The sequence below is a fragment of the Neopelma chrysocephalum genome, unplaced genomic scaffold, assembly GCF_003984885.1.
Source record: "Neopelma chrysocephalum unplaced genomic scaffold, ASM398488v2 Primary Assembly neopelma1_25, whole genome shotgun sequence".
Lineage (NCBI taxonomy): Eukaryota > Metazoa > Chordata > Aves > Passeriformes > Pipridae > Neopelma > Neopelma chrysocephalum.
The window spans coordinates 11472681-11494929 of NW_020897694.1; the positions used below are offsets into that span (position 1 = coordinate 11472681).

Below are 22249 nucleotides of genomic sequence, written 5' to 3' on the forward strand. Positions count from 1 at the left end.
GGCCCGGCCCCGCGGCCGCTGCTCCCCGCGCCGTGCCGGCCCCGGGCCCAGGGCGGCGCCGAGGGGGCGGCTCACAGGGGCTGCGGCGGCGGTCCCGCCAGAGCGCTCAGCGCTTCGGCGCCGCGCCAGGGGCTGGGAGAGGGGCGAGCCCGCCGCGACTCCCCGCTGCTCCTGCGCAGGCATCGCTGTCGTCGGCCAGCGTAGAAAAGGGCCCTCGGTCCGCGCTGTGATGCCATAGGGGCGCGACGGTAGGAGGCGGGACCGGCGAAGGGGGTGTCCTGTCGGTGTGTTCGCGCCGCTCCCGGGCCGCCTTCCCCGCCTACCCCACCTGCCCTGCCCTCCCCGCCTTCCCCAGGGGCCGCTCGGGGACGTGCCGGCTCTGCCCGCCGGCATCGCAGGGCGATGCGCTGCGGGGGCGCCCCGCGGGCGGGCGCGGGCCGGCCGGGCCTCGGCGCCGCGTGTTGAGCCGAGCGGCCGCGGCTGCCGCCCCTTCCTGCCGCTCCATCCGTCCCTGAGCCCCGCGCCCTCCCGCTCCCACTGCCGGCCCGAGCGGCCCCGGGACGCGCCGTGACGGGCGTTCCGAGCTGCGCCCGGCAGGAGCCTTTGTCTCTGTGTCCGGATGAGGAGAGCCCGGGCCGCCTTCAGTGCCCAGATTTTTTTTTGTTACATTCTTTTTTTTTTTTTTTCTGTATGCTTGAAGACTCTTAAGACTTAAGCCCAGATTTTTTCCTCTTTTTAAATTTTTTTTTTATTTACTTAGTTTTTTATTTGCTCCACACATTGAATGAACTAATCAAGATGGATAAGAAATCATTTGAAACCGTGCTGGATGAAATTAGGAAGGTAATAACTTCTCGTTTTTTATGTTATGTTAGTTTAATAATTTGATTATAGGCTGTAGGACAAGGAGTAAGGGGTACAAATTGAAAGTGGGGAAATTTAGGTTAGATATTAGGAAGAAGTTGTTTACTGTGAGATCGGTGAGACACGGGAACAGGTTGTCAGGAGACCTTGTGGATGCTCCAACCCTAGCAATGTTCAAAGTCTAGTTGGATAAGGCCTTGAACAACCTGGTCTAGTGGCAGATGTCCCTGTCCATGGCAGGGGGCTTGGGACTAGATGGTTTTTAAGGCCCCTTCCAACTCCTTAACATTCTACGATTCTGTTCCTCTTGGTGAACACACGAGGTGAGGGGTTTTGTGTTCTTTAATAATCCCTTCAGGATTCAATACAGACTAAATTTCACCACCGTGTGAAGAACTAATCCTGTATTGCTGATGTATTCTAGTTTTTGTGTGTCAGATGTAACAGTGTAAAACTGCTGTGACATGCTTCCTCGCTTTGAGATGTTTTTAATTGTCTCATAAAACTGATATGGGATGTCCAGACTGGTGCCACTGAACTAACATTGTGTGCTTCAAGAGCCCTATTTGAAATAAGCGCTTGAATAAGGTTATTGCATCATTTTCACTGTCAAGGAAGATGAGGAAGAAAAACCAAAATGACCAAATATCTCTTATTTGGGGAAAAGGGTTGCATTTACTTGGCCTGACCGGAGACAATGTGAAGTATCCACCTTTTATATGGTGATTTAAGAGATACAATGCACAAATAGGACATAAGAGCCGATTTCAGAACTGCACGCAGCAGTCCTTGGAAGCCCCATCTCTCACAGCTTCGGAGTGTGTGCACAGCTTCCTCCGGGATGTAAATCCTACGTTTTGATGCTTGCTCCGAGCTGTGCTTCTGCACCCCCTCTTTAAAAACTAACGGAGCAAAATACCTGCTAGCTGTGGGGAGTAGAGATACAAACCTGGGCTTCCTGGTGTCTGGCAGGTCTCTCCTTTCTTTCTGCACTGAGGCCTGCATTTAACAGGAAAGCTAGGGGTTAGTGGTTGGCATAGTTACCGAAATGCTGGAGGTGGAAAAAGAGAGAGAAAAAAATCAGAACCTCTGAGATTTTTTTTTTCCTGGTTTGCATGGGAAGTAGAAGTCTGTAACAATGTATTTTGTTTTATGTATCCTGCTAAAGCTGTCTTGGTGTGAAAATGAAGGGCTTGTTTCAAATAAGATTGCCTCGTGGCAGAAAAGGGATCCTTAGCATTTCTGTAATAAGTAGGCTTTTTTTGTTATATTGGGTTGTCTAGGAAAGGTAAATTTCCTTTGGACTTGGATACTAGAGTTGAGTTGCAGTTCAGTTTCTCTTCAGCATGAGGCCAAGTGATGGCTGCAGTTGCAGTATTATTATTTTGCAACATAGTGAGGTATAAATCAGTGTGCAACAGAAGCCCCAGGGATGAGTCTTTTTTATCACATCTGCGTTTACTAGCATTTTTGCATAAGGTCATAGTCATAGATTCTCCCTTATAAAATAGGTATGTGTATAACCAGCTAAAAATATGACAGCCTAATAAGATATTTCAGGGTGTGGACTTCCCTCTCGGTTAAGAATTTGTGTGGAAAATCTGGGGACAAAAAAAGGAACAACTTGCACATGAATGCTTTCTGTGAGAATTCATGGTGGGAGGGAGTAATGTTTCAATTATTGCTACTGCAGTGCAGTCCTTCAGAATACGCTCTGTGATTACTAAAGACTTCAGACAAAAGGGTTTTGACATGTGATTTTAGGCAATTTTGTTTCCTCTATGCTATCTGCCTGTATTCCTGTAAACCCAACTTGTGGTTGATCTAAGGGTCAGTGCTGTGCTGTGTTAATAATAGCTGTGCTGTTGCAGTGTAACATTGCCCAAATGCTGATTTTGTGTCTTTGCTGCTATGTTTTTGTCTAAGCTTTGTTTCTAGCTCTGTGGTAGAACCTTCTTTATTTGTGATTCACAAGTTAGTTGTGCTAGTGTGTTCCATTCTCAGTCCTACAATTAGGAGGAACAATTATTTAAATGTCTTCTTGTGTAGCTTAGTATTATTTTCCCCATATTTATAATTATTAGCAAAATAAACTTTGGGGATTTTGTTTGTTTGTTTTTTCCATAAATATACATTGCAGTACTTTCTGTTTGTGTTCTTATTACAAAGTCATTCAGTTGTTGATTTAAGAAAGAAAAGTAACATTTGTTTTGGTAAAAAAATATGACATACCATGCTCTTTTCCAAAATACATGGAGAAGGAAGAGACGGAAGAAAAAATGAGCATGAAGAGAGAAATTCTTTTCCCTCTGTGTGACTTCAGTGTGTCTGGTAGTGTTTATTTCTTAATAAGGTACAGAAAGGAAAAGAGTTACCTCAAAGAGTATCCGAGTGAGTTTCCGTGCACCTGTGCTACTCACAGTCAGATTGCAGTGAAGACCTTCACATCTGTCTGTGTGAAGGGACAGGAACAAAAAAATTTAGAGTAGATTTTAGGGCTATTGGGAAGCAGATAGAAATGGATGTGGGGGTGAAGCTGAAGGTAGTTTGACAATATGCATGAGATCTAGCAATAGATGGAGACTTGGAAACTGGGGAAGAAAGGTGTTTGCACCAGTTTGGGGCAGGAATTCAGCTGTCACCTGTCTTCTTTACATCTTGTACCCATCTCAGTGACTGGCTACGAGGAGAGGAAGGAAGTCCTGGCTATTAGTTAGCTTACATGGTTATCAACAGAACTGTCTCGCCACAAAGTCAAAAGTGCTGCATCAAAGTACTGCACTTTGTTTGTTTTGTGTGATTGCATGTTAAAGTTAGAAATCTGAAAGGTAATGATAAGACATCATTCACCTCTGGATCAAGCTTTGCTGTAATCTTAATTCTTTCTATACAGACTTGTTATCCAGTCCCTTCATAAATTCACTGAAGTAAGATGCTTTGCTACTTATTTTATAGGGAACATACAATGAGATTGTCTGAATAATCAACTGTATTATCTTGTTTAACATAAAATTGATATAAAGCTTTGGGGCAAAAAGAAGAGTGATGATGATGATGATGGTCTCTTAGTACAGTCATAAACAACAATAAAAAAGCAAAATGAAGTATTTTTCTATATTTCACCATTCTCAATTATCTAAGGAATATACTGTTACTTGAGAATGCTGTGGTGTGATTGATGCAAATGCCACTTTGTAAGGGCAGAAATTTTTAGATTAAGAGATTAGTAGATGATTGTGCTATAATTATACTTTTTGGGCGACTAATTGTACAACTTCTTTTTCTGTATCTTTTAGGCTGTATTGACTGAGTACAAATTAAAAGCTATTGAATATGTTCATGGATACTTTTCTAGTGAACAGGTAAAGTCAACATTGTTATGGGTTTAATGGGAGCTATTGTTTTTGTGTATTCAATAATGCAGAGTCTCCAATTATACCAAAGCTGATCATATTAGCTTTTTTATTTATTAACTAAGAATATTTAATTCCTTGTTATTATATCAACATTAAACTGTGAAAAATAGTTCCAAGTTGTTTTATCGTCAAAGTCATTACATTTTTGGTTGTGTGTGGAAAATGGTATAAATTTTATCATAATGGAATTTAGGATTATTTTGCATGTATTGTCTAAATAGGCATGCAGTAATAATTATCCATCTTATTTTGATACTATGTGTATTTTTTCCCTGTTTCTTTTTCTGCTGACTTTTTTTGGTGTATATTTGGTAAATATGCTGTTTGAGATACTGAATGTTTATAAGCTTTTTCAGAGATAGTTGATTTTTTTTATTTTAATACAGTCTCATTGTTGTGCATATATGCAAATATATAGAGAGTAGTATCTATTTTAAATATTTCCATAGAAAATTTTTATCTCATAGCATAGATTTTTTAAGTACCTACTTAGAGATAAAATCCATTAAATGCTAGTAGGCACTGAAATTAAAACATGCAGACAGATGGTTTTTAGTGGTATACCACTGTACTATAAAAATGGAAAGATCATATTGATGGTGTTAGCATACATTTTTAGTATATCTAAAAGATTAATTGAAGGCCTTACTATTGCAGGTTGTTGAGTTACTGAGGTACTTTTCCTGGGCTGAACCACAGCTCAAGGCAATAAAGGCTTTACAACATGTAAGTTCTTGTGACATAATATTGTGGAATAAATTTGCTTTTATAATTTTATTTTAATTTTGTGATATCTACTTTTGCAAGTGATGACTCATTGCACCCTTTATAATTGTCAAAGTTTCTTCTTCATGTGCTGCTTCTTCAGTGGTATCAAACTATGAAACTTCATACTTCTGATCGGGGTATCTTTTCTGACTGAAGTGTCTTTTACTTTCCTGTGTATCACAGAAAGAGATGTAACCCTTTGTAACTATTGTTAACTCACCTGATTTCCTTGTTTTGGGTGAGTGCTTTTTGAAGCTGCTTGTTCATAATTTAGTATATAGAATCTTTTTCCCAATGGGAGGGAGAGACTGTTAAGTGTTTACTGAAACACAACATATGAAGTTGTTACTGAGTTGTATTCTGAGTTTAAAATAATTGTACTGCTTTATTTTATATGCACTTTTTTCTTTCTTGCCTTCTTGTCAGAAAATAGTGGCAGTTCCAGCATCAAAAATGGTTAATATTCTCAACTGCTTCACATTCAGTAAAGATAAACTTATTGCCCTTGAAATCTTAGCTTCGTAAGTATCTTTCATGCTGTATTTCTTTAACTTGTATTGGTTTTGCTAGTGTTTGGGTATATAAAACTTTACGTACTTCTAAAAGGAGGCACTGTACCTGGTTAAGGTAAAGCACAAATCCATTATTGATTGTGAATTAGAAGAATCAGAAGTAGACATTGTAGAAGTAGACATAAGGCTGAGAGAATTGGATTTGTTCAGCCTGGAAAAGAGAAGACTTGGAGTTGACCTAATTTCAGCCTTCCAGTACCTGAAGGGAGCCTACAAGAAAGATGGAGAGAGACTTGTTACAAGGAGTGTAGTGACAGGACAAGGGGGAATGGCTTCAAACTGAAAGACAGTAGGTTTAGATTAGATATTAGGGAAAAATTCCTTACTGTGGGACTGGTGAGGCTGGAACAGGTTGCCCTGAGAAGCTGGGGATACCCCATCCCTGGAAGTGTTCGAGATCAGGCGAGATGGGGCTCTGAGCAACTGGAGCTGCTGGAAGATGTCCCTGTCCGTGGCAGTGGGCTTGGACCTAGATGATTCCAACCCATGCCATTCAAGAATTCTATGATTGTGGAAAATTCCATAGTTCATTTGAGTCTTGAGCATGCTGCTATGTGGGCTTCTGCCTGCTGGAAAACTGCCACTTTGCCAATGCTTTTACAGTGGTCTTCAAATCATGTAGAGAATGAAGACAGCCTTAAGCTTATTTCTGTGCTCACTGAAATGTGAAAGACTTGAGACCAGGGCATTCTGGGAACTGACCTCTTTTGCATTTGAAAAGCCTTCTAAATTGAGTAAATAGATCTCCTAAATTGACAAATCTACAGTCTAAAAAAGATGTATAGATACTCTATGTTTGCGGAGAAAGTTGGGGTTTTTCTACTGAACACAGCTGATTCAAAGGATCTGCTACCTACATGTTTACATTGGAACTCTGCTGCTTGGTTCAGGGGATGTATTATAAGAATATTCTTCTGTTTGGAGTTGGTTTTTTTTTTTTTGCTTTAAGTATGTCTGCCTTGCCTATGAATGCTGTATATTACAGCCTTCTTGAACTTTCTGGGGCATATAAATTCATGAGATAAATATCCATAAAACAATTAAGACTGAGGATATAGAGGTAATCTAGCTTTTGGAGTTGAGTTTAAGGAAGCCATGTGAATGCTCCTGGTCTATTTCAGACCAAAACAAAATAGGGTAACCTAAGGAAAGTTAGTCAGTGGCACATTAGACTCTTCAGTTGCTAACTTAAGCTCATGTGGGGGAAAAGCATGGTAACTTCTTTAGCTGTTGAATTTCTACAGTACAAGACCATAATAAGGGAGTATTGATTAGAAATCCTAACCCAAATCTACGTGCTGCTTACTTTGTTAATCAGGACTAGAGAACAAAACCGACAGTTCATTCACATTTTAATAACGTTCTTTGAGGCATTTTTCATGTCTTCATTCAACATTCTACTGATTTAATTTCTGTCTAATATCCTCCTTTGAGAAGTCCTCCTTTCTGGTACCATATTGTATTTCCAGTAGTTTGGATGGCAGAGGTAGTATTTGACAGAATAATGCTGTGATCAGGATTTTGAAAAAGACAGGTAGAAGCAGGCATTGGTCTCCTGGTACTCACACATTTTGTTTTCCCTGATGTGTCTAGTGTGGTTTTGGGGAGAGAAGAGAGGAAGAGTTCTTTTTGGAACTATCTGAAGACTTTCACTAGCTCTTCAGAACTTGGAGAGAACTGCCAGGAGTTGATCTTTTTCGTTCTGGAGTAAATGAGATGAAAATTTGTTTTTCTACCAGGCAAGCAAGAAACAGTGGCAAACTGAGTAGCTGCAGGTTTTCTGCTGTGCTAGGAATTGTGTGCTGGTAGCAATTAAAGCTTTCTAACAAACTGTTGTGATGCAAAATTCATTTTTTCAACATAGTTATTTTTGCAATAAAGTTTAGCCATCATCATCCATTGTTCCGTATTGATATTTAATTCTAATACCATGATTTACTTAAGACATATGAAGTCTGTATTTAGGCTGGAGGTTTTTACTTTAATAATAGTAATAGTATGATCTGAACTAATTATGGTTTTTTTAATGTACTTTTGGGTAGTGGCTAAATAAGTGTTGGTCACTTTTCAGCAGTGCATTATTTCTACTTACGCAAATGGAATGGCAGTAATTGTCTGTCACTGTCTTTATAGCAACATTGTTGATGCTCAGAATTATCGCCTTATTGAAGATCTGTTCAGAATTAATATGTCAGAGAAGAAAAGATGCAGAAGAATTCTTGAACAGGTAATCAAGATATACTAGTATCCTTGGTTGTGTCAAATATAGTATTGTTTCCATCCTTATGGTCATTGTGGGGTCAGGGCTTAGCATGAGGACTGTTAGGAACTGTGGTATAAGACAAGCTGAAAGCAACTGCAAAGAGATAAGTGCTATGTAATGCTTGTGCAACAAAAGGGGAAGTTTCTGTAGGCATTAGGAATGTATGGAAAAGGGAGCACAGAATTGCAACCAATGTGGAAGGAAATAGTTTGTGTTTGTTTTAGAGAACACCAGGGGCTTAAACCCAAGTTCGGTCTGGGCAGAACTGGTCTGAGTAGAGTTATTCAAAATAAAGGGGACTTTGGCAGAACCTTACACTTATATGCATTATTTGGAAAAAGATTTGAGACAAAGATTTCAGCTGTTCCATGTAGGTTGATTCATGCAGTCTAAATGTCATGAAATAGTAAAATTCTTTTAAAGCATTGAATTTGATAGCAAATATTGTTCTTTCTTGATTATTTTGTAGGCTTCCAAGACAGGTTGTAAGGCTCCTCATGCTATGATATCATCCTGTGGCATGATTCCTGGCAATCCTTATCCCAAGGGCAAACCAAGCCGCATAAATGGAATTTTTCCAGTGAGTATGATCCTATGCTTTTGCTTTTCAGTAATGAACTCTTGATTTAGGATTCACTGTAGTATAACCAAAATCAGAATTGATATACATGGAAGGAGGACTGGGGTCAAAACTGATGTGCATTTTTTGGGAGTTTTTTGTTTGTTCGTTTTTTAATACCCCCTTCCGCTATTATAGGGAACTTGCATTATTTTTATTTGCCCATTCTTTCTATGCTGCTTCAAGTAAAGATTACTTCATAAATTAGACATTGTTCATATCAGAAACACATTGTAAAATCCAGTAGTATTTGGCAGAATCAGGAGAGGTGTAAGGAGCCTTACTGGTAGGTTGATAAGATGGCTTAATATGGTCACTACAGTACTACTGCTAATCTTAGTGTAGTTCTTGAACAACCATGTTAAGTATTTTCTGTGAACACATAAGGGACTATGAAATACGTTATCACATCCACAAGTCAAAATGCAGAATTCCATCATCAACATGGACATGCCTCTCTTTACAAAAGCTCGATGTTACAAACCAAGCTTTTGGAATGCTGTTACTCATCATTTTACAAGCCTAAAGGACTGTTGTTTTTTCTTCTGGCAAACATGGTTACTTTCAGAAGTTTAAAAACTCAAATGTAGTTGGGAAAAAGTCAAATATGGCAGAAATTCTACATCAATATTTGCTTCTAAATTAGTACTTTGTTCAATTTTCTTTTGTTTCAGGGAACCCCTATCAAAAAGGACACAGAAGAATGTACTAACGAAGGAAAGGGAATAGCAGCTCGTATACTTGGACCATCCAAACCAGTATGTCTAATAAATGAATAAATAAATGAAACTTCAAGAAAACCCAAGACAACCACGAGCCGATTCAATGAGGCTTTATTATAAAATGCTGTTATGTTGCAAGAAGACTGTAGAGCAGCAATTTAATTGAAGCTAAACTTCTATAATGAAGTTAATATGACCTGGTATTTTTTTATTTAGTTTGAAAATAAGCTGTAATTTTTAGCTGTGGAGGGGAGATTCTCTGCTTGATACAGCGTGTGTGCATTTGAAAACAGAATTTAAATTACAGTAGCAGAAGAGAAAGCTAAAAGCATTTTTAGTAGTCCATGGTGAGTTGATCTCTGAAGATTTCCTACATGGACAAAATAATGCCTGCATCTTGGGAACTTGAATTACAGCTGTGCTTTTGAAGAAGCTTCTTGTTTCTTAACAACACAGCTGATCTGTATTTCAAAATTCTTAAACATGTGGGACAAATTTTCAGTGAACCTGTTACTCTTTTGAAGTATTGTTCAAATATTTTATTATCACTTTTATTATGAGACGTTTCCTACAAGGCTGTATTATTTTAAAGGCACAGGTACCTTCAGAAATATTGGTTAGGTTTGAATGTGCTAAGTCTTTAAAATGAGAAGTCAGTCCAAGACTGCAGAGTGTGAGAACTGTGAGGCAGAAAGGAGTTCCCTTTCCCACCTGTGCTCAATTTCATATTAAAATTTAAATCTAAAATCTAATCTGCTTTTCACTCATGTTAGGGATTTCAGGGAGTTTTTAAGGTAGTTGATAAGAAAGTGATGTTTGTTTCATTCTTTTCAGAAAAGACTGAAATACTTGCACTGACTATGGATATTATAAAGTTAATATCACGTATATTTGTAGTGAAGAATGCCTGTATGTAGTAGTATCTGAATGTTAGTTTTTTGTCTGAGATACGTTAGGTAATGCTTTCACTATTGCCTTTTCCTTTTGTTTATGTAGGCTCCATCGACGTACAACCCACACAAACCAGTTCCATACCCCATCCCACCATGTCGGCCACATGCAACTATTGCACCAAGTAAGGCTTCTATGTGTTCTAGCTTGATGCTATTGTTTCATCCATTTGCCTTTTAAGTAATGTGTCAAGTATTAGTTTCTCTGACCATGGCCATCTCTGAAATTGGCTTGTGCTTCCTTGGCATGCTCTGAGTAGTGGTTTCTACCTTTTCTTGTCATGACTGCAGAATTGATAAAAAGAGGAATATATTGACTTCTTTTTCCAACATCCACATCATAAGGAAAATTCACAATCCTGTTCTGATGATGAAATATTTAATTTATGGATAAATACTGTGCATGTTAGACAAGGGCTGTGACTTTGTTGTAACATTTGACCAAGGTTTGGGCTTTGGCCTGTCGAGTCTGATTTGTTGCTGTAGAACCAAACTTAGGGTAGGGTCAGCCACAGCCCTGAATTGGATGGAACTATGTAGGAACTTGCTGGAGGTCTGTAATATGTTTCTCTCAGCTGAAGGTTCAGACTTGTAATCTGTTTTTCAGTTGCCTTCAGCTTTACCTACAGTTTCCTAAAAGAAAAGCACATTTCAGTCTCAGAAGGGACATAGTGATTACCTTTTCCTGCTTTTAGTCTATTTGTAGCCTTGTGCCTTAAGTAAGATTGAACCTTTATTCATAAACTCCTCTTTCTTTGCTCTGTTCCATCAGTTGTTTGATTCCAGACATGTTTGGAAGGGAGCAAGACAAAGGATATGAACAGCTCTTGAGATTTCAGGGCCTTATTAGACTGCAACATATTTTTTAAGAGAGCTCTTGTGACAATGGAACTCATAACTGTTGAAATTATATATATATTTATGTGTGTGTGTGTTTGATGAGGTTACAGATGCTGACCTGAAACTATTGAATGTGATTGTTTTCAAGCAATGGTCAAAATGATGTTTTGTTTTCAGCCTTTAATATTTCCTTCCTGAGTGACACAATGATTGTTAGTTGCTTTTCTGATTTTCAGGCAAGAGTTGTCGTGCAAGAAATCTTAATGTCAGGTGCAATTGTGAAAGTGTGAAGTAGGAAGGAGTTGTGTATGCCAAATTATTGCACTTTCAGTATTGTTCGAGTGCTACCTTTTCCCATGAAGCACAAGTTTTTATGCTTCTAAACTATTCATTCAGGACCACTGTGAAGTGTGTTTATGTTCCTGCAATTTAAATTCTGATGTTCTTCATCAGAACTGTATACCACAGCAATACAACAGTTTGAATTGCTCCAAAAAATAAGAGGAAAAAAAGGTATTTTTAATGTGTCAATTGCACTAAGAATTTTATATTAAAATAATTTGTTAACCCACTTGAATTTCTTAACATTTAAAGAAATATTGAAGAATACTAGATGAAGTATTTGAAATGGGACATTTTCCTCTGAATTTTCTGGCTAGTGTTGAAGGGCTGGTCATGGTCACTGGTCTGTGTTTATCTCTTTTGTTCGTCAAGACTAATGTTAAAGAAGGAGTTGCAACAGACTTTAAATGAGGAATACAAAAGGAACCAATGATGCTGCAGCATTCTGAATCACTCCTTCCCTTAGAGTTTGTTCAGGCAAAATGAAACTGAGAGGAATTGAAACCTGACTTTTTCATGCTTTCTCAAGAGAATTGCTCCGAGTAAAATTTGGATCACAACTCATGCCATTCAGGCAGACATTGGCAAAAGCCAACATCCAGCCTGGATGATTAACTGGTCTAGCTTTTTGATGAAGGAATGTCTTACAGTCTTGAAAATGTTCTTTTAAAGCAGAAGATGCCTACTGGTTCGTTGAGATATGGGTTTTTTGACAACAGATGTGTATTGCATTTTTTATTTTAGGTGCTTACAACAATGCTGGCTTAGTTCCAATGGCTAATGTCATAGCTCCAGGCTTACCAGCTCCTCCACCATACACTGCTAATCAAGTGGTATCAGGTAAAGCATGCATATCTTTAAAAATATTGATGGTATTGATTTTGCAGTTCATTGTAGTAAGTGGATCATTCACTGCTGGAATTTCATTTGCTTTTAAATAACAAGCTATTGTTCTCTGTTTAGAAAATGAGGACCTTTCCAGCCAAGCAAAACCTTCCCAAAATCAAGGTAAATTGCAAATCCCCAGGGGGATTTTTGTGTTGATTGTATCTTTGTTATTTGTTCAGAAAATGTTAACAACTTACTTGTTTAGTGGGGTCTTCACAAGACTGTAATTGTTTAACTACTGTTGGAATAGGATTCCTTGAGAGTGGAGAAAAAAATCATCAGGTATTCGGTGCTTGGAAGCACTGTAGCTTTAAAACTCATCCTTTTTGTGTTAACCAAGTTTTATATTCTTAAGTATATAAGTATGTGAGAAATCAGGTAAAAAACTAAATCAAAATATGTTTTGCAGTGTCGTGCACTGAAATACTTCAATAAATCTTTGCAGTTGTTGAAACTCTGGACATGTATTGGAAAACTCATTCACATTTTAGTTTCCTATAGCAGTTGCAATAGGAAGGTAGAAATACAAGGGAGATTCAGAGATTCTTGAATGTCTTATCCCAGACTTATATCCAGCTATGTCTACCTGCACTTTTGTCTTACCCTTTAAGATCCTGTTCTTTTTACAAAGACAGTTGTGCATTTTTTGTTGTTTTTATTTGTGTAGTGCTTTGTATGCTTAGTATAAATCATAATAATACCATTAGGAACTACTTATAAAAAGGCTTTGATAATACTTTGTTAGGTTTGACAAATAGAAACTTAGAATCTACTGACTATTGAGTCAGGCATATTGACAAATACTGCAAATAGATAAAATGACCATGATAAGTCTAGCTACTGTAAACATTCTTAGGGACAAAAAAAAAAACAACTTATGTTTTGTCTTTTCTTCTCTATGTCCAGGGATGGTTCTACAGAATGTTTCAAAGACTCACTTTATTGTTAGATACCCCTCCATAAGTGTGCATATATTTTACAAGGTAGTTAATACAGCTAAATGAATACAGTGTAAGGAACGAAATCTTCTGTAGCAAAAGAAATTTAGTAACAGCTCTGGGTTCTATTCCAGCTGTATTTCGTTGATTATCTTGGCTGTCAGGATTAAATAACTGTGATCTTCAGGAAAGTCTTCAGCTTAGAAACAGAGTAAGGAAAAAACAGAATCCAGAGCTGGGCAGTCTATTTTTTTTTTTTTGGAAAAGAATATGTAAAAGAAAATAGTTTTTTTGCAAACTTGCTAGTTTTAGAGTTTCAAGATATACAAAACAGGAGTTTGTCATATCAACTTAGGTCCTAGATTTAAAAGATTCATTTTTTTGGATTTATGTGTGTATATGTAGAATTCAGGCAAGAGAGACATTTAGGCCATTACAGAGTTATGGGTGATGAGTTTGACTGGTTGGATCAGTGATTCGCTTACAGTTGAACAGATTACTTCAAAAGTAAAATAAAACACAAAAGTTGTTTGAGAGGAATGATTTATTAACATGTTCATATTCCACAGGAAACTAGAGGCAGGCATATCAAGACACTTGACATGTTAGTGTTCTTAAATGCAGCTTCTTTCCATTAATCTCCACCTCCCCATTCACAGTGTGCCTTCCTGTTTTCCTCCAGCTTGACTGATGTCTATAACTTACTTCGTAGGATTGACACAAGCTGATACTCTTAGTGGCAGGTGCTTGCCTTGATTACAGACACCTGACTAAAGACTTCTAGAAATATTTGTTGATAAAGTCAAGTGTCCATGTTAGTTTAATACTGTAGTGTGATACATGAATTTAAAAGTGTACCTTCTTAGAATCAAAATCTGAGGAAGCACAGTGAAGAGAATGACCTGATTTTGAAGGAAAGAAAACTACCAGCACCTGAAATCAGCTTTCTTCAGTTGTTGACTAAACTTCTCTGAAATCATGATACATTGAATTAACTGGTTCTGAAGGAAATTCTGACCTTCAGTGAGAGTGGATGCAGAGGAGCCCAGGTGATCTGATGCTGATTTGGGTACTGCCAAATACTAGGGACTAGAGGGAGGGTGTTTACCTGTATCACTTAGATGTTCTTACAGAATATATTTGAGTGTATCTGACTGTTTTGCATGATATCATAAAGAGGTAGCAGATGTCACAAAATGTTTTTAAAAGGAGTGGTAGACCACATAATGTACCACTTGTGTGATGTTTTTGTATGTACCTTTTTGGTTTGTTTTCATAGGTTCCAGTATCCATTGTTTATATATAGACATTGTGTGTTAGCTATTGTCTGTGTATCATATTTTGAAATGCTGTATAAAATGTTTTTGTGTTGATTTCAAACATTTCTGACAATTTCAAGTATTCTTACTGGTTTTGTTTCTTTGCAGCTTTTTCTGCACAAGCGAATCAGCTCTTTACTCCTCATGGTTCTAATCCTTCAACACCTGCTGCTACTCCAGTCCCTACCCCATCACCTGTCAAGGCAATAAGCCATCCATTAACACCTGCAACTCCACACATCTCTGGGATGAACATGTCTACCCCTGTCCTTCCTGTTTTCCCAGGACAGGTTTCCTCTTCCATCCATACATCTCAGCCATCCACCCCAACCCCTACTGTCATCAAATCCCTCTCATTGCCTGGTGTTCCTGTCACATCTGTTCACAGTGCAACCTCTACCCCTGTCCCTGCAGTTTTTTCTGGGCTGGCTTCTATACCCACTGCTATGCCTACTCCACGAGGTTCTTCCACTCCATGTGCCACACCTGCACCTAGTGAAGCTTTTGCATCTGCTACTACACCATTCACTGGCCTCCCGTTTTCTGGAAGCTCTTCTATTGCTTCTGCTAATAATCCTGCTCCATTGTCATCAGTTTTTGCTGGCCTCCCTTTGTCCTTGCCGCCCAATGCCCAAGGGATTTCTAGTCCTGTTGCATCTACAATTGCTAATTCTCCTGCCACTACCATTCCTGGTTCACTTAGCTTACCTAACCCAATTTTGTCTGTCTTAAAGGGATTTCTGACATCAAATGACGCTTCATTAATCAATTCATCTGCTTTACCTTCTGCTGTGACAAGTGAGCTCGCTTCTTTATCTGCTCTTGCTAATCAAAGCTCTGACCCTCCCACTTCCTCTGTCAACAAATGTTACACTCCATCAGCCACCCCCACACCACAGCGTTCTTCCACACCTGGGCTGGCTATATTTCCAGGTCTTCCATCCCCATCTGTAGCCAATTCTAGTTCCACTCCAACATTGCCTGCACAGTCACCTTTAACCACTTCACCGTCAATTATTCCAGTCAACTGTGGCTCATCAGCCTCCCTCCTGCATGGCACAAGCCCTACTAACCCTGACCAGCAGCTCTCATCAGCCCCAGCTGCCACAAGTATCCCAGTTCTGGTCAAAACAGAACCCATGAGTCCTACCCTCTCGGCCTTCAAAGGTCCTCCTCATGCAGCCAGCCCTTCTCATGGCACTATAGGACTGTCGACGCTTGGGCATGCGTACACCTCAGCAGCTTCAGTGCCAGTCAGTTTACCCAGTTCCCTGAATCCAGTGCTGTCAGGTCTCTCTTCTTTGAGTGCTCCTCTAAACAATTCCAGTTCTCTGGCTTCCATTTCCCTCGCTCCACATGGCTCGTCTGCTCCCATTGCCCCTGTGTTCAACGGACTTCCTCCTTTTACGTCTCTAACCAGTAACTTTGCTTTTACTGGTAACCCAGCACTTACACCACCCGTCACTCTCCCAGGGTCTTTGTTAGCTACTCCGTCTACAACCGCTTCAGCCGTGTCTGCCCCCCATGTGAGTTCCACTGCTGCCGTACTCTCAGGACTCGCCGCCTCAGCAACAGCAACAGCTCCACCCTTCTCGCTTAACTTGTCCAGTGCTGTCCCTTCCCTGTTTTCTGTTGCCCCGGGACCTCTGGGATCATCAAACCCATCCTTCCCTGGTTTTCCTGTCTCTAACACACCCTCTGTCACTCCTGCTCTCCCTTCTTTCCCTGGCCTCCAGGCATCTTCTGCAGTAGCAGCAGTTGCACCATTGCCAGCAGCTGCCACAGCCCCATCTCCGGCTCCGGTCCTGCCAGGGTTTGCCTCGGCCTTTAGCTCAAACTTCAACTCTGCACTTGTTGCGCAGGCTGGGTATGTTTCTGCTTCTGAAGGAGGTCAAAACTATTTGTCTTGAGCAAAACACTGATTTTACTTCAGGTGTAGACGTAATTTTCACTCATAGTTAGCAATTGCAGATAATTTTTCAAGTTAGTTCACTAGTAGATTTCCACTTGTCTTTAGAAGCTGATAGAGAAGTGACTAAATAGGTTGTCCTCAATGGTCCCTGTTATGACAGTTCAATCCAGTGAGGTGCTGAGTGATCTTATTTCCCAGATGAGGATACTTGGCACCTTCTAGGCTTTTACAAGAATGAATTCCACATGGGCATCCATTGACACAGACAGGTAATTGTAGACAGTGTCTTAGATGTTATGTTCCTGTGTTTTAAGGAAGTACTCAGCATGAACTCTTGTCTGTAAAGTTTTTTTGAGTGCAAACTGTAGGCTCAGTCAAGGTACAAAAAATTCGGAGTTCCCTTCTAAGGTGTGCTTCAGACAGTCTTGGTTTGTGTGTGCATGAATAATTTGTAGGTGAGTAAAGTCTGGGCTTCTGTTTGGAAATTCTGGCCTTATGAGGTTTAGAAAAAGAAGTGCTTTTCTAATTTGTATAGACATAATATAGAGAGGGAAACGTGGGTTAAAACACGATGCAGATGTTCCTAATAATAGCTTCATTTTGACATTGTTTCAGCTTGACTTCTGGACTACAGACACCGGGAAATGCGGTTTTTCCTGGTCTTTTATCTCTCCCTGGTATCCCTGGCTTTCCCCAAAGTGCCGCACAATCTTCCTTACAGGAATTGCAGCATAGTGCAGCTGCACAGTCAGCACTACTACAGGTAACGTGCCTATTTGCTAGTACTGTTTTGTTTCCATTGATCGTTTGAGCATGTACTTGTATGCTAACTTCTTAGGATTAGTTTAAGTCAGTAAATGATTAAAACCCGTGACCTGTGTGAGAACTGATTACAAGAATGATGATAAAGAACAACTTTTTACTCAGGGCTGGTATACAGTGCTTCTATACGTTATGAATGTGATTAAACCCTTTTCAAAAACTCTTTGTAAAATGGGGAGAAGTAAAAGAAAGAAAAGATAGTGCAAATGAAATGTTTGCTGTGTGTGTGTTAAATCTAATGACCTGGCTGTGTAGTTGCAAAATTTGTGCTCAGTTCCAGTCTGACATTTTAATAACTTACAGATTTCGTGGACCCTTTGTTGTGAGTTACATGACTCTTTACACATGTAATCAGATTGTCTTGAATTTGTGTCTGTTGTGGTTGTGCCTTTCTCTTGGTGGTTCCCACAAATACAACTGTTGTAATACAAGCTTGAAGTGGCTTTGGGTAATGTGTAGTCTCATCATCTCTTGTCCATGAAACAATTTGTTTCATTCATCAACCTACATAAGTTAACTGAAACTACCATCAGACGTTGTGTTTACATGTTTAGTTTGTCTTTTGTTAAAAACAGCCTCTGTGCAGATTAAGGATTCTGGTAGGAAATTTGTCCTTCTCCACAAAACACTAAAAGAGGCAGTTGAGTGTCTTGAATTAATGTTTTCTCTCTTCTGTGACACATCAGCTGTTGAAATGGAGCATGTGTCTAAGTACTGTTCAGTGTGCAGAATATTGTCAGATATCTTTTGAATATCAGGGGACTGGAAGAAGCAAGTTATTGGGCCATGCTGCTTTTGCAGCTCAGGAATCTGTTTATTCTGTAGAAATCTATGTATGCAGATTGCGTTGAGGGAACATCGTTTTTCTTATTTACAAGTTTCAATCACTAAAATTAACACTTATCTACTTGAGCAGTGAAGAGAAAGGAAGTTCGAACTCACTGAAATACTACAGCTCCTGATTAAGCTATGCCTTCCAAATCAGTAAATGCCATTAACATTTTTTTGTTTTCCCTCTTAATCCAACTGCTTTCTTCATTCTCTGGTATTTCAGAGAAATAGTTGCACTACAGTTTAACATCTGTGAATAGATGCATTTCTCATCTCTGTTCTTTGCACACTTCGGATTATAAATAATTTTTTTTTGGCTTGAGTTGGACTGGTATTGTGGCTGAAATTTTGCTTGATTCAGATTGTTTGTTTCCTTGTTTTTATCAGTGCTGTTTCCTAACTTCTTCTCTTCCTTAAAGGCACATTCTGCTTCTGCTCTGGAGAACTATACAGCTCAGCCTGAAGGTTTTGCTAACTATCCATCAACACCAGGAACACCATTTTCATTGCAGACAAGTCTGCCCCAGAGTGGATGGCAGTAAATACCAGACATTTTTAAAGACTGGAATGTTTGCTTGACAGAGCCTGATCCTATTCATTTTGAAGGCTGTCTCTGCATTAGTGGGAGCATGGTCTGAGTTGGCAAAGAAGGGGAAAACATGAGGGTAAAATTATTCCAGGAGGCTGTGTCAAATGTCAAACTTAATTTGTGATTGCATTCAATTGATTCAGGGTCTGATCCTGTGAATTGCTGAGCATCCTTAACTCTCCTTTAATCTTAAGAGTTGAATGTTTGGTGTCTTACAGGATCAGGAAGATTCAAACAGACGTTTATGTAAATAGGGGTAATTGACTGTCAAACTGAATGGGGAGAACAAGTATACTTAATAGTGTGTATAAGCACCTATCTTTCTGTTATGTTTTGTATGGTATATGTGGTTAATGTAGAATGAGATCTAGGCTGAAACTAGACAATTAAAGCTGTAGATGATCTTTCATCTAGAAGCACACTTCTTGTGTGTGCACAGATCAAGGTCAGCTTATTTTTTTGGATATTTTCTTTGTATGTATGAGGATCTCCTGTTAGCATCAACAGTATGTTTAAGGGGAGGGTAGATTAGAGGTGTGTGGAGGTTTTCTTATGCTTTGAAATATTGTCATGGGCTTGCTGCTGAATTGAGTACTCCTTTGTCTGAAAAAGAAAGCTAGGAAATGATGCTGTACTATATTTGGGTAGCAGTGAATTATGTTTAACTGGAGTATGGTTTAGCTAGCTGAGAATATGTCTTTCCAGAGTACATAAAAACATTCTAACTCGCCTCTAAAATAGTGTTCCATAATATTCTCCTTGCCCCCAACACCCCTCTGTGAATGAAATAATTGTACTGCGGATAGGCTGCCTATCCGGCACTTTTGACTGCAGACTTTTGTGAATGTTTACAGACATGGGTCAAGTTCTTCTCTCCCTTATACTCACAAACAAACTGGTTCTCTATGCTTTTCAGCTATAAACTACAACTTGATGGTGCTTACTTTATCCTGTGAATACAAGTGGGAGCAGAATTTGGACCATGGATTTTTTTAGTATTTTTCCTTGGAAAACGTACATGATTTTAAAGGCATATAGCTAAATTAACTGTTACGATGCAGCATATAGAAAGGTCTTGCTTTGTTAGTGAAATTCAATTGTGCACTCTTCTAATAATGTTAGTACCTGTAGCAATGTGTAACACGTCATTGAGTATCATCTATTTAAGATATACTCTTGATCATGTTCCAGAGACAATAGAGATGAATGATATTCAGTCACGTGATTAAATTAAAATGTAGAGGATAGATACTACACTGTAGAAAAGTTCTGCACCTAGAGTTTTACTTTTTTAAAGATTGATTCTGCTGGGAGATGTTGCTAATGTATTTTCTTTCAAGATGTGAACAACTTTTTTAGAATGTTAACAGAAATTACTGTATTGGTTTTTAACATAATTTTTTTAAATAAAAAGTTTACAATCATGGCGAAAAGGCTTTGCTGACTATTTACATATTTACCTAAAATACAAATGAATAAACTTGTTTTTACTAAGATATTTCTGATGTTTGGTCTTGCTTATGCTGTTTCTTTATGATGGAGAATTCTGTCCATAATGATAAAATTGACTTCCTAAAGAGTGACATTAGAGATATTGTATGAATTTTTTAGAAAAATTTGGCAGCAATTGGGTAGTCTTATATTTTAATAATCAAATTTATGTATTATGTTAAATCTAAATATAAAAACGTTGTGCTCTTGCCTTTTTTTTTTTTTATTTTGTGAAACCTGTTGAATTATTATTCTCCACTCTGGACTGCTTTAAAATTGGTGCATTTTATCTTGTCTCAAGAAATCTGTGGAAGAAATCTCTACCATCTTTCATTATACTTTCCTTCTCATTCTTTTCATAATTTGTTCTTTGTAGATTTGTAGATCAATTGGAGAAGGAGAAAATAAAGATATAGGTATCTTATCAAAGCAGATTGACTTTTGTCCCATAGATATGAATGTAAAGTAGTTCAAAGTCAGCATTTTGTAACCATACTGTGGACCTAAGTTTGATATCCTGTTTTAATCCTAGTTTCCCCAATAATCAATGAAAGTCTGAACTAATTTACATTACCTTCTAGTAAAACCCAAGTAATATGCAGTGTTTTATCAAAAAGTAGGCAGTTTGTACCTCTTTCTCAAAACGTCTATTGAATGACCGTGGGGTGTGGGATTTTCTATCTGAACATGGGACAACTCAAAGATACTGAAGAAATTGTGAAACCTTGTTTCTCCAAATGCAAACAGGTGAGAAGTAGTGAAAATGCACTGTGTTAAATGCTCTTCTCCTGAAACTGTAGTTAGTGAGTGGTGTCTAGCCACATCATCCAGAGAAGAGTATTTCATACATAGGTGGTGTAGTTTTACAGACACACTCCCGTCTATGTCAGACAAATGAATAATTTAAGAAGCATTAAACTGTTAAGTTCCTTTGTCTTGAATGGCCTCTCTGGTTCTTAGTGAAACATATTGAGCAGAATTCTGTAAATTGAACTTTCCAGTGCTTAGGATTAAGATAAAATTCAATTTCATAAATATTTCTCCTGATGTAAAATTGTTCTTTATTATTTTTTTTCTCTTCAGGAATAAAGTCTGTGTTCTTCATTGTAGCAAACTCCTGTGACCCAGCCTTGGAATATCTGAAGAAGGTGATTTCTCCTGGGCTCTTTCATGCTTTCTTGAGCACCATATTTAGGAAGCCAAGGAAAAGTCTGTTCCTGAGGCGAACCACCTTACACTGAGCCTGTACTGGGAAAAGGCTTTTGCTGTATGACTTTAATTCTGAACTAACTGTGATTTTTTTCACTGTTCCAGTTGCCTATTACTGCTGTATTTCATCTGTGTTGACAGACTACAAAGATAAGGTGTAGTGAAGTGTTCTTTGAAATAAAATCTTTTTTGGAAGAACTAAGAACTTACTGGGATTGTGTTTGCAAATGTTTCAATGTTTCAAGTACTTTAATTGCAGCTGCAGTGAATATAAGAGAAACAGCAATTTTCTGTCCTCCTCTTTCTCCTATTTGCAAATGAGTATTGCGAATTTGGCTGGACCTGAAAGGAAACTTGCCATGTTATGAATGTTATTTCTTGCAAATTGCCTTCCTTTCTGGATTGAGGTGGGAGCAATCCGTTTGATTAACTCTCTCTCGTATTTACTCATGCTCTAGTGAAATGTAGCCAAAGGGGGGCTTCCCGTTGTCTCCTGATCTTCAGCTATTGAAAGCTGATGCCTACCCTGCCTTCTGAATTTTGATCTGGGGAAAAGGAATGATGAGCCTGAAGCAAATAGGCTAGTGCCTATTCTATGGGCAGAATTCAGGGCCAGGGAAGGACTAAGCTGAGAAATCTTTAGGGAATGGCTGAAGCCAATGGATGAGAAGGAAAGTAGTATGGGTCTAAAAAGGTCAGAGAAAGACAAACTGAAACCTACAACTTTTTTTCAAATCTCATGTGGGCATTGCCTGATGATTCTTTTATATACCTTTGGGATTGGCACTGTTTAGAAATGGCTGTGGGTAAGAATTACCCTTCTGGTTTTAACAGACTTTGAAGTGGGTGCTTGGTCTTTGTCAGACACTGGACTGCTGTTACTTTGTGTACCTG

General features: G+C 38.8%; 1 protein-coding gene across 2 annotated transcripts; it reads left to right on the forward strand.

Moving 5' to 3' along the window:
- The first annotated feature begins 5 nt into the window (after positions 1 to 5).
- PROSER1 (proline and serine rich 1) lies at positions 6 to 21557 on the forward strand. Of its 2 annotated transcripts, none has more exons than XM_027674465.1 (13): positions 6 to 843; positions 4161 to 4226; positions 4938 to 5006; positions 5475 to 5569; positions 7754 to 7847; positions 8353 to 8463; positions 9177 to 9260; positions 10221 to 10299; positions 12101 to 12196; positions 12320 to 12364; positions 14610 to 16368; positions 17029 to 17176; positions 21230 to 21557. In XM_027674465.1, exons 1-13 carry the CDS (start codon positions 799 to 801, stop codon positions 21233 to 21235), a joined length of 2697 nt encoding a protein of 898 aa, XP_027530266.1. In that variant the 5' UTR covers positions 6 to 798; the 3' UTR covers positions 21236 to 21557. The 2 variants fall into 2 exon arrangements, with proteins under 2 accessions (XP_027530266.1, XP_027530265.1); XM_027674464.1 differs by lacking the exon at positions 21230 to 21557 and adding an exon at positions 18486 to 20153.
- Positions 21558 to 22249: the final 692 nt, after the last annotated feature.

Coding starts and splice junctions, on each gene's coding strand:
- PROSER1 (XM_027674464.1), top strand. CDS start 799: ATGGATAAGAAATCATTTGAAACCGTGCTGGATGAAATTAGGAAG. Junction 844..4,160: donor TGCTGGATGAAATTAGGAAG/GTAATAACTTCT, acceptor TGTATCTTTTAG/GCTGTATTGACTGAGTACAA. Junction 17,177..18,485: donor CACAGTCAGCACTACTACAG/GTAACGTGCCTA, acceptor TCTTCCTTAAAG/GCACATTCTGCTTCTGCTCT.